A 12,032-nucleotide genomic window follows, 5' to 3' on the forward strand; every position below is an offset into this window, starting at 1 on the left:
AAAGGTTTATTAATTCAATTAAATGTAACCTCATTTGATGAGCTCAAACATTTTCATAAGTATGCCCCTCTCTCTCTTTCTCTCTCTATCCCTATATTAGACCACCTCTCCCTCTCTGCCCAATCTAGTCACATTTATTAATTCGTAACACAAAAACACATTACTTCATTGATTACTCCAGGGACAGTTCAGGCCACAACAAAAAGTTAGGATATTTAATAATGAAAGCAAAAAAAAGTAAAAAAAAAACAACAACAAAATGCCGGGAGAAATAAAAGTATTGACTTGCCTGTACAGACGACTGACATCCGCTTGGGTGTCAAGTACTGGCGGTTACTGTGGCCATAAATGATATTCATTTATCAGACGAAAAAAAAACTGGTTTCCTCTCTTTTTTTCTCAAGCGGCTGCAAGTTGTGTCAATGGAAAAAAGTGTTGGCCAAAAACTTTTTTTGGCATGGATTTCGGGTAAAAAGTTAAAGAGGGGGATGGTTGAGGAGAGTAAAAAGTTTGTAATTGAATCACAAAACTCCATTTACAAACAGACCACGAAAAAAGAAAAAAAATCGACAAAAACAAACTGATAACCTTTACAACAAAGAGCAGACAAGATATTTTCGGGTATTTAGTAGAGGTATCCTGTCGAAAGGTCGGATATGTTTAAAATGGGTTTGGAATTCCTTTAGGTCTTCTCTTAGAAGATATGGAGGTCTTCCCATAGAAAAGCTGGAGTTCTTCTCATAAAAGAGCTAGAGGTCTTCTCCCAGAAGAACTGGTGGTCTTCTCCCAGAAGAACTGGAGGTCTTCTCCCAGAATAACTAAAGGTCTTCTCCCAGAATAACTGGAGGTCTTCTCCTAGAAAAACTGGAGGTCTTCTCCCAGAAGAACTGGAGGTCTTCTCCAAGAAGAGCTGGAGGTCTTCTCATGGAAGAAGAACTGAATATCTTCTCCTAGAAGACATGGAGATCTTCTCTTAGAAGACATAGAAATCTTCTCCTAGAAGACCTGGAAGTCTTCTCATAAAAGACCGGAAGATATTCTCTTAGAAGACATAGAGATCTTCTCCTAGAAAACATGGAGATCTTCTCCTAGAAGACCTGCAGGTCTTCATAGAAGACTTGGAGGCCTTCTCATAGAAGATACCTGGAGGTCTTCTCTTAGAAGAGCACCTCTCATAGAAGACCTGAAGATCTTATCCTAGAAGACCTGAAGATCTACTCCAAGAAGACCTGAAGATCTACTCCAAGAAGACCTGGAGGTCTTCTCATCGAAAACCTGTAGATCTTCTCATTGAAGACCTGGAGGTTTTCTCATAGAAGACCTGGAGGTTTTCTCATAGAAGACCTGGAGGTCTTCTCATTGAAGACCAGGAGGTCTTCTCATTGAAGACCAGGAGGTCTTCTTCCTGAAGACCAGTAGGTTTTCTCATTGAAGACCTGGAGGTCTCCTCATAGAAGACCTGGAGGTTTACTCGTAGCAGACCTGAAAATCTTCTCATAACAGAGCAAGAGATTTTCTTAGGGAAGACCTGGGAGGCCCTGAGAAGACCTGGTGGTGTTCGGCCCGAATAAAAAGGTATTCCATAGAAACTCTTTTATTTTATTCTCATAGGTTTTCTCCTCATAGAAGACCTGAAAATCTTCTCATAACAGAGCTAGAGATTTTCTTACCGAAGACCTTGGAAGCCCTGAGAAGACCTGGTGGTCTTCGGCCGGGCCAAAAAGGTGTTCCATTGAAACTCTTTTATTTTATTTCCATTTTTTCTAATTCTCCAACTCCTTTTTCTCCCCTCCTTCCATGTTTTTCTAGGCCACAGCCACCGAAAAAAAAACAAACTTTTAAATTAAATGTGGCTTTTAGTGTTAAAATAAAAACAAACTCCCTCGCCTCCCCTCACCTCCACCTCTCCCCTCTGCTAAATGGAAACCTCAAAGAAAATAGTCATTTCTTTTTACGAAAATTATTATTACTCTGTTCGGCAAGTTTACTTAAGGAGGTATGCCAACATTTCCACAAATATTTGCAAAGAAAATCATTTCACAAAAATACCAAACAACAACAAAAAATGGAAACTAAATGGAAAACGACCTCTAAAACAACAGCAACAACAACTATTACAACAAACAAGAACCGAACAGCAGAAGTAGGATTCACCCTAAATTAAGTGATGCCACATTGGGCGGGTAATTCAAACAAAACAAAATTGCTGACAAACATAAATGGATTGCTCTATTAAAGTAAAAGTGAAGGGGCGCACTCACACACATAAAAATTCGATGGTGAAATAGTGTTGCAGAGAGGATAAAAGGGGGGTTTGTGGTCACGAAGAGCGAGAAAACGAGAGGTAGAATTGCTACACATTTTTGACATGGTTCACTGACCCAAATCATTTTGTTTTCGTTTTTTCTTTTTTTGCCAGCAGAGAAGAGCACCCTGAATCTCAATTGCATTACCTCAGTGCAGGTGTGAGAGTGGGGAGTGGGGAGAGGGAGGCGGAGTGTTGGCTACTTCTGTTGTTGTCGCTGTCGTTGTGTGCAAGTGGGTATGTGTCAACAGCAAAACCGTTCGCTTCTCCAACAAATGCCGAATTTAATTGAATTTCAATTAATTTGTATTCTCCTCTTCTCTTTTTCGTTCGGCGTCCCACCTTGCCTTGTCAAGTGGTTGAAGAGACGGGAAGGAGTTTTTTTCTGAAATTGAAAATTAAAGCAGTATTTAGGGGTAGAGGTTTTTTTTCTTCCACTTTTGGCAATTTACATAAATGTTGGAAAAAGTTTGACATTTATTAAAAATTGATATTTAAAATCTTTATAACACCCTGCAAAGTATCAGATTTTCTTAGGGGGAGAGGGTGAATATAAATTGAATCTGTGATGGGCGCACCAGGGCGTATGTATTATATCCAAAAATTATAAAACATACGCCAAGTTGTAATCTTCTCATACAATGCCTGTAAAAAGGCATCTAGGATTCCTCGGGAAGTCTCCCAGGAGGAAAGCCTCTCATGGAGAAATCGAAATCTGGAGATCTTCAATGTCCAGAAAACCTGATAAAGGTTTTTTTTTAAAAAATGGTCCTGGGGGAATTATTTCACAGAAAACCAGTGAGAGCCTGGAGACTAAGAAGTCTTCTTACTGAAGACCTACAGCTATTATCTTAAAAAAAAAACCTCGAAGACTTTTTAGAAGGCAAGGAGGACTTCTCATAAAGAAAACTTGAAGGTCTTCTCATAGAGGAGCCGGAGGTCTTCTCACAGACAAAATTTAGGGTTTCTCTAAGAAAATCTGGAAATATTATCGTAGATTGTAAAAGAAGACCGGTAGGTATTTTCATACAAGAAGACATGAAGGCCTTCCGAGAAGACATTCTCATAGAAGACCTGGAGGGTCCTTTCATAGAAGACCGGCAGCTATTTTCATACAACAAGATATAGAGGCCTTTCGAGAAGAAATTAAAGGCTTCTCAGAGAAAAATATTTAGAGAAGATAAAGTGGGAAATCGAGAGATCTTTTCCTAGAAGACCTGGAAATCTACTCATAGAAGAAAGTCTGGAGATCTTCTTATGGAAGACTTTTTAGAAGCTTCCCATAGAAGTACTGCAGGAGAAAAAGAAAAGAAAAATTACTTGGAGGTCTTATTAGAGAAGGTAATGTGGAGATCTTCTCATAGACGACCTGAAAGTCTTCCCTTAGGAAATCGAGAGATCTTCTCCTAGAAGACCTGGAGATCTACTCATAGCAGAAAATCTGGAGATCTTCTTATGGAAGACTTCTTTTAGAAGCTTCCCATAGAAGTCCTGCAGGAGAAGAAGATTCAAAAGTCTTTTCAGAGAAAAAATACTTGGAGGTCTTATTAGAGAAGATAATGTAGAGATCTTCTCATAGACGACCTGAAAGTCTTCCTTTAGGAAATCGAGAGAGAATTTTTCCTAGAAGACCTGGAGATCTACTCATAGAAGAAAGTCTGGAGATCTTCTTATGGAAACTTCTTTTAGAAGCTTCCCATAGAAGTCCTGCAGGAGCAGAAGATTCAAAAGTCTTTTCAGAGAGAAAAATATTTAGAGGTTTTATTAGAGAAGATAGTGTGGAGATCTTCTCATAGATCACCTGAAAGTCTTCCTTTAGGAAATCCAAATATCTTCTCCTAGAAGACCTGGAGATCTACTCATAGAAGAAAGTCTGGAGATCTTCTTATGGAAGACTTTTTTTAGAAGCTTCCCAAAGAAGTCCTGCTGGAGAAGAAGATTCAAAAGTCTTTTCAGAGAAACAAATATTTGGAGGACTTATTAGAGAAGATAATATGGAGATCTTCTCGTAGACGACCTGAAAGTTTTCCTTTAGGAAATCGAGAGAGAATTTTTCCTAGAAGACCTGGAGATCTACTCATAGAATAAAGTCTGGAGATCTTCTCATAGAAGAAAGTCTGGAGATCTTCTTATGGAGGACTTCTTTTAGAAGCTTCCCATAGGGGAAAAAATACTTAGAGGTCTTATTAGAGTAGGTAATATGGAGATCTTCTCGTAGACGACCTTAAAGTCTTCTGGAGATCTTCTCATAGAAGGCAATCTGGAGATATTTTTTATGGAAAGCTTCTCTTTGAAGCTCTGAAGACTTCTTTTAGAAGCTTCCCATATAGAAAAAAAATACTCGGAGGTCTTATTAGAGAAGGTAATGTGGAGATCTTCTCGTAGACGACCTGAAAGTCTTATCCTAGAAGACCTGGAGATCTTCTCATAGAAGGCAATCTGGAGTTATTTTTTATGGAAAACTTCTCTTTGAAGCTCTGCAGAAGTAGAAGACATATAGGTCTTCATAGAGAAAGAAAAATACTTGAAGGTCTCTTTAGAGAAGATAATGCGGAGGTATTTTCATAGACGTCCTTGAAGACTACTCTTAGAAAATCTAGAGATCTTCTGCTAGAAGATCTGGAAATCTTCTCAGAGAAGACAATCTGGAGATATTTTTATGGAAAATTTCTCTTAGAAGCTACTCATAGAAGTCCAGCAGGAGAAGAAGACATAAATGTATTCTCAGTGAAAAAAACGTAATTGGAGGTCTTCTTTGAGAAGATAATGTGGAGGTATTCTCATACGCGACCTGAAAGTCTAGAGAACGTCTCCTAGAAGTCCTGGAGGTGTTTTTAAAAAACAAAAGACCTGGAGGTTTACCTATTAAAGAGATATTTTCATAGAAGGCAATCTGGAGATGCGTTCATGGACATTTTCTCTTAGAAGCTTCTCATAGAAGACATGAAGCAGATATGTAGGTATTTAAAAAAAATACTTCGAGGTCTTCTTATAGAAGATAATGTAAAGGTCTCCTCATAGACGACCTGGAGGTCTTCTCTTAGAAGATCTAAAGGTTTTCTCAACGAAAATCTAGAGATCTTCACCTAGCAGACCTGGAGCCCTTATCATAGAAGAAGACCTTGAGATCTTCTCATAAATGAAGATCTGGAAGACTTGATATAGAACACATGTAGGTAGCCTCCCATAGTCAGGGAGTCTTCAAAGAAGACCTGACTCAAAAGGAGATTTCTGTTCAGTCGGGCTGCAGGAAAAGGAGACATATGCGTCTTCTCAGAGAAAAAAATACTTGAAGGTCTTTTTAGAGAAGATAATTTGGAGGTCTTTTCATAGACGACCTGGAAGTCTTCTCCTAGTATATTTGAAGGTTTTCCAAAACAAATTTAGAGATCTTGTCCTAGACCAGAAGAAAACCTAGAGCTCTTTTCATAGAAGGCAATTTGGAGATGTTTTTATAAAAAAACTTGTCTTAGAAGCTTCTCAAAGAAGCCCTAAAGGAGAAGGAGATATGTAGGTAATTTCAGAGAAAAAATACTTCGAGGTCTTCTGATAGAAGATAGTGTAGAGGTCTTCACATAAACGACCTGGAAGTCTTCTCATAGGTTTTCTCAAAGAAAATCTAAAGTTCTTCTCCTAAAGGCCTGGATCCCTTATCATAGGAGATGATCTTGAGATCTTCTCATAAATGAAGACGTGGAGGACTTCATATAGAACACTTGCAGGTAGCCTCCCATAGGCCAGGGAGTCTTTACAGAAGACCTGGCTCAAAAGAAAATTTCAGTTCAGTCGGACTAAAATGGTTTTCCCAACGGAAAACTATTATTTTTCTCTTTTTTTAATTTTCAATTCCTTCTCCTCTCACTTGGTCTCTCTACGAAGATCTTCCCATACCAACAAGAAACTCAGGAGGCCTCCTGAAAGTCTTCAGGCACCAGAGAGTTGTTTAGAAGGTCTCTGCAAGATTGGTTACTGACCTTCTTCAACTAAAAGGCCAGCGAAGTCCAACAAAGCTCTAGATGGCATTTCCCTACTTAAGATCTTCAAAAGATCTCAGGGGACGCATATCTGAGAATTTTCTCTATGATCCCGCTACGAGAGTTCTCTCTGAGGTTTTTCTCCGAAGACCTCCTCCTTATACAGAAGACCTTCAGCTATTTAGATGACCTTCTTAAAGGTCTGTAGAGATCGTCTATGTCCTCGAAGGATCCAGACGTCTTCTTTGTATACAAGGTCTCTGGAAGACTGAACACTGGCCTTTTTCGTCTATAAGGCTTTCTAAGCCAAACAGAGTTCTAGATGCTCTTTCCATTCCTCCATGGCAAAAGGTCTCGGGAGTGGCATCTTCAATAGTTCTCTCTGAGAGTCATCTATGGGTGTTCTCCCTGAGATCCTGTATACATTTTGAAGTCCTCCCTGAGATCCTGGGTGTTCTCCCTGAGATCCTGTATACATTTTGCAGATTTTCAATAAATTTCCCATTTTCTTCAAATTGTTTCAAATACTCTCCGAGAGTCCTCTTTGAGACATATCTCGGGGGTCCTGAATATATTTTGTAGATATTCTATAAATTTTCAAGCTTTTTTTCCAATTGGTTTTAAAATTTGCTCCTCTACCCATTTAAAAAATTGAAATTCCATTCCATGACAAAAAAAAAACTCTATTTTTCACTCTTCCTCCATGGAATTCCAATTTGGGTCAATAAAATGCTAAGCGATGAATAATGTCCCTCGGAATGCGAATATTGAATAACAACGCCAGCTAGTTAGCATGCTAATCGTACAGATGTTGTTTGCCATTGTTGTTGTCGTCGTTTATATGCTTCTATTTATTTTTATTCCACCCATGATTCCAGAGTATCCTCCCAACGCCCCTTTGGCATTCGAACAATGGCAGTTACAAATTGAAAATAATCGTGTCAGGTGGATTGGAATTTTCCAAAAATACGCAAAAAAATAGGAAAATTTGTTCAAAGCTGGAAAAACGTATGAACAAACAATTATTAAACAATAAAGTGCAAAAAAAGTGTTAAAACGAGACAGAAGGAAAGTGTGAAAGAGAAAGCGCAAAAGGTGAAAGATAAATGATAAGCCGTGAAATAAAAAAGAAAAGTAAAAATATTTTTCAATTCTTTTCTAAAAAAAGGTGTTGAACCCCCTCATGAAAACTACTTAGCCAAGCAAGTTCGGCGAGTGGCGGAACTTTTGCGGAAACCCCCAAACAAAAGTGAAAAGTTGTTAAAAGTATTTAAGGCGCATTAAAAAAAAGTGTTTGGAAACTTTTTCTGTTGGTTTTTGTTGTTGTTTTTAAATACTCTCGACTAATAAACAAAGGATTAAATTAACATTACCGTTAAATGGCATTGTGTTGGTGGTGATGTTGGATTTTCTTTTATTCCATTGTTGTTGCTGCCGCTGCTGCTGCTGCTATTGTGATTGCCATCAAAAATAATCCCAACCACACACACACACACAGACAGACAAAAGAAGTTCTGAAAAGCCGAGCGGATTAATTTTAATTAAATAATAACACAAAAAAAGCCGTTACAATAACCGTTTAAATTAACAAAAGCCAAGCAGACGGAGAGGAGGAGAAGAAGAAACAGAGGACAACAGCCTGTAGCAGAAAGGCATAACGGCTGGAAGTCATAACAAAATCTTGGAAAAAAATAAGGCAGAATATGGATGTGGTAGCCAAACCGAATCAAATGGACTCAAATAAATCGATGACAAATAGCGGGGGAGGCGGCAGTCTTGGAAGCGGAGGGTCTGGAGGTATGTATGGGCATTTTTAATGAGAATTATATAAACTTATTTTTAAGATTTTAAGGTAAAGGCTTCAGCAAATATTCTTTAAAAAATCCACGTTGTAAGGGCTTTAGGAGGCCTTCAAAAAATTTTTAAAAAATCCACGTTGTAAGGGCTTTAGGAGGCCTTCAAAAATTCTTTAAAAATCCACGTTGTAAGGGCTTTAGGAGGTCTTCAAAAATTCTTTAAAAATCCACGTTGTAAGGGCTTTAGGAGGTCTTCAAAAATTCTTTAAAAAATCCACGTTGTAAAAGCTTTAGGGGGTCTTCAAAAATTCTTTAAAAAATCCACGTTGTAAGGGCTTTAGGAGGTCTTCAAAAATTCTTTAAAAAATTCACGTTGTAAGGGCTTTAGGAGGTCTTCAAAAATTCTTTAAAAAGTCCACGTTGTAAGGGCTTTAGGAGGTCTTCAAAAATTCTTTAAAAAATCCACGTTGTAAGGGCTTTAGGAGGTCTTCAAAAATTCTTTAAAAAATCCACGTTGTAAGGGCTTTAGGAGGTCTTCAAAAATTCTTTAAAAATCCACGTTGTAAAGGCTTTAGGAGGTCTTCAAAAATTCTTTAAAAAATCCACGTTGTAAGGTCATTAAGAGGCTTTCAAATTTTTTTTTTTAAAAATCCACGTTGCAAGACCTAAGGAGGTCTTCAAAAATTCTTTAAGAAATTGAAGTTGTAAGGGCTTTAGGAGGCCTTCAAAAATTCTTTAAAAAATCCACGTTGTAAGGGCTTTAGGGGGTCTTCAAAAATTCTCTAAAAAACAACGTTGTAAGGGCTTTAGGAGGTCTTCAAAAATTCTTTAAAAAATCCACGTTCAAAAATCTTGTAGGGTACCTTCAAAAATTCTTTAAAAATTCACGTTTGAAGGCCTTCAAAAATTCTTTAAAAAATCCACATTGTAAGGCCTTTAGGAGGTCTTCAAAAATTCTTTAAAAAATCCACGTTGTAAGGCGCTTAGGAGGTCTTCAACAATTCTTTAAAAAATCCACGTTGTAAGGCCTTTAAATAGTATTCAAAATTTTTATAAAAAATCCACGTTGCAAGACCTTAGGAGGCTTTAAAAAAATCTTTAAACAAATCCACGTCGCAAGGCCTAAGTAGGCCTTCAAAAATTCTTTAAAAATTCCACGTTGCAAGACCTAAGGAGGCCTTCAAAAATTCGTTAAAAATCCACATTGTAAGGCCTTTAAATAGTCTCCAAAAATTCTTTAAAAAATCCACGTTCTAAATTCTTTAAATAGTCTCCAAAAATTCCTTAAAAAATCCACGTTTGAAGGTCGTTAAATGCTCTCCAAAAATTCCTTAAAAAATCCACGCTGTAAGGCCTATAAATAGTCTCCAAAAATTCTTTGAAAAATCCACGCTGTAAGGCCTATAAATAGTCTCCAAAAATTCTTTAAAATATCCACGTTTGGAGACCTTTAAATAGTCTCCAAAAATTCTTTAAAATATCCACGTTGTAAAGCCTTTGGGGTACCTCCAAAAATTCTTTAAAAAATCCACGTTGTAAAGCCTTTGGGGTACCTCCAAAAATTCTTTAAAAAATCCACGTTGTAAAGCCTTTGGGGTACCTCCAAAAATTCTTTAAAAAATCCACGTTGTAAAGCCTTTGGGGTACCTCCAAAAATTCTTTAAAAAATCCACGTTGTAAAGCCTTTGAGGTACCTCCAAAAATTCTTTAAAAAATCCACGTTGTAAAGCCTTTGGGGTACCTCCAAAAATTCTTTAAAAAAATCCACGTTGTAAAGCCTTTGGGGTACCACCAAAAATTCTTTAAAAAATCCACGTTGTAAAGCCTTTGGGGTACCTCCAAAAATTCTTTAAAAAATCCGCGTTGTAAGGCCTTTAAATAGTCTCCAAAAATACTTTAAAAAATCCGCGTTGTAAGGCCTTTAAATAGTCTCCAAAAATTCTTAAAAAAATCCACGTTGTAGGGGCTCAAGGATACCTCAAAAATTCTTTCAAAAACCCACGTTGTAGTGCCCTTAAATAGTCTCCAAAATTTCTTTGAAAAATCCACGTTGTAAGGTCTTTGGGGTACCTCCAAAAATTATTTGAAAAATCCACGTTGTAAGGTCTTTGGGGTACCTCCAAAAATTCTTAGAAAAATCCACGTTTTCAACTCTTCTAAAATTATTTCATATGTCCCTAAAAAGGGAACCCCTGTATATTTCTCATTTTATTTTATCTCGATTCCCTTTCTCCTCTATCTCACTCTTTATTTTTTTAGCTCCTCTAATTAATGACTTGGAACATCAAATCATTCCTCAATTGTCCCAATCATTATGATATTTGTCTTTTAGCTTTGCTTAAATACCCAAATTAATTTCATTGTTTTTTTCTCCGCTTTCCACTTCTTTTGGATCCGCTTCCCAGAGAACAAACACTTCAATCATTCCACCTATTATGGCCACTCTCATTGTGTTTTTCTATTTTGGCCAAGTGAGGCTTAACAAAATGCCATCATAAATCTTGGTAAAAATTCTTTGGCCTCTCAGTCCCAGACTCCCCCCCCCCCCTCTCCTCTTATCCTTTCTCCTCCCTCATTATTGTTATTGTCATTGTTATCGTGGTACTTATAAATAGTTGTCTTTGTTCTTTTTGTTGCCGTTCGGAGGTTTTTTTGCTCACTTTCGTTTTATGGCCTTTTATTGTAAATACTGGCCCTTTTTTGTTGCTGTTGTTTTTGCCATATTTTTTCGTGCTGAATAACTAACTGAGTGGCGGGATGGTCGGTTAGCTCGATGACTGGCTGGCTGGTTGGCTGACTGCTAACAACTTAACGAGTTTAAACAAATACTTCAAATGTAGTTAAGTTAATGCCTAATAATCCTGCTTATGTCCTCAGCACATAGACTTGCTCATACACACACACACACACACTGTGATACCCATTCAATCCCTTGCAAATCGCTTGTTCCATCCCCTCCCCCCTTCCCTCTTAGCACTCATCGAAAAAATATGAATCTTTTTGTATTTGTATTTAAGCTTTTCATTCTTTTGCAACTAACATCAGCTGCTGATAGCTGATGAAAATCAAAGCGGGGCGAAAAAAAGGATTTGTGTGTGTGTATGTCAGTGTAAATAAGGGACAGTGGGCGATAATTTTAAGAACAAAAGGCCTTTATGAAGTATTAGAAAATTCCTTAAAAAATCCTCGTTTTAAGGCCTTTAAATAGCCTTCAAAAATTCTTTTAAAAAATCCACGTCTTAAGGCCTTTAAATAGCCTTCAAAAATTCTTTTAAAAAATCCACGTCTTAAGGCCTTTAAATAGCCTTCAAAAATTCTTTAAAAAATCCTCATTTTAAGGCTTTTAAATAGCCTCCAAAAATTCTTTAAAAAATCCACGTCTAGAGGCCTTTAGGTTACCTCCAAAAATTCTTTAAAAAATCCACGTCTAGAGGCCTTTAGGTTACCTCCAAAAATTCTTTAAAAATCCACGTCTTAAGGCCTTTAAATAGCCTTCAAAAATTCTTTAAAAAATCCACGTCTAGAGGCCTTTAGGTTACCTCCAAAAATTCTTTAAAAAATTTACGTTTAAGGCCTTTAGGTTACCTCCAAAGATTCTTTAAAAAATTAACGGTATAAGGCCACTAAGAAGCCTCCAAATTTTTTTTTTTAAATATTCACGTCTTATGGCCTTTAGGTTACCTCCAAAAATTCTTTAAAAAATTAACGTTATAAAGCCTCTAAGTAGCCTCCAAAAATTCTTTAAAAAATTAACGTTATAAGGCTTCTAAGTAGACTCCAAAAATTCTTTAAAAAATCCAAGTCGTGAACCCAAAAATTATTACAAAAAAATCACGTCTTAAAGCCTTTAGGTTACCTCCAAAAATTCTTTAAAAAATCCACGTCTTGAGGTATTTTGGTTACCTCCAAAAATTCTTTAAAAAATCCACATCTTGAGGCCTTTAGGTTACCTCCAAA

The 12,032-nt window shown here is 37.1% G+C and overlaps 1 protein-coding gene across 3 annotated transcripts in view; it reads left to right on the top strand.

Moving 5' to 3' along the window:
• Nucleotides 1-12,032, top strand: part of LOC101888571 (uncharacterized) — a 54,133-nt gene that overhangs the window by 13,074 nt on the left and 29,027 nt on the right. For all 3 annotated transcript variants that reach the window (XM_059126166.1, XM_059126164.1, XM_059126165.1), the window contains exon 2: nt 7,158-8,076. In XM_059126166.1, the coding sequence (XP_058982149.1) occupies nt 7,983-8,076 (94 nt within the window). In that variant the 5' untranslated portion in view covers nt 7,158-7,982. The remainder of the gene's footprint in view (nt 1-7,157; nt 8,077-12,032) is intronic.

Source organism: Musca domestica, unplaced genomic scaffold, assembly GCF_030504385.1.
Source record: "Musca domestica strain aabys unplaced genomic scaffold, Musca_domestica.polishedcontigs.V.1.1 37, whole genome shotgun sequence".
NCBI lineage: Eukaryota > Metazoa > Arthropoda > Insecta > Diptera > Muscidae > Musca > Musca domestica.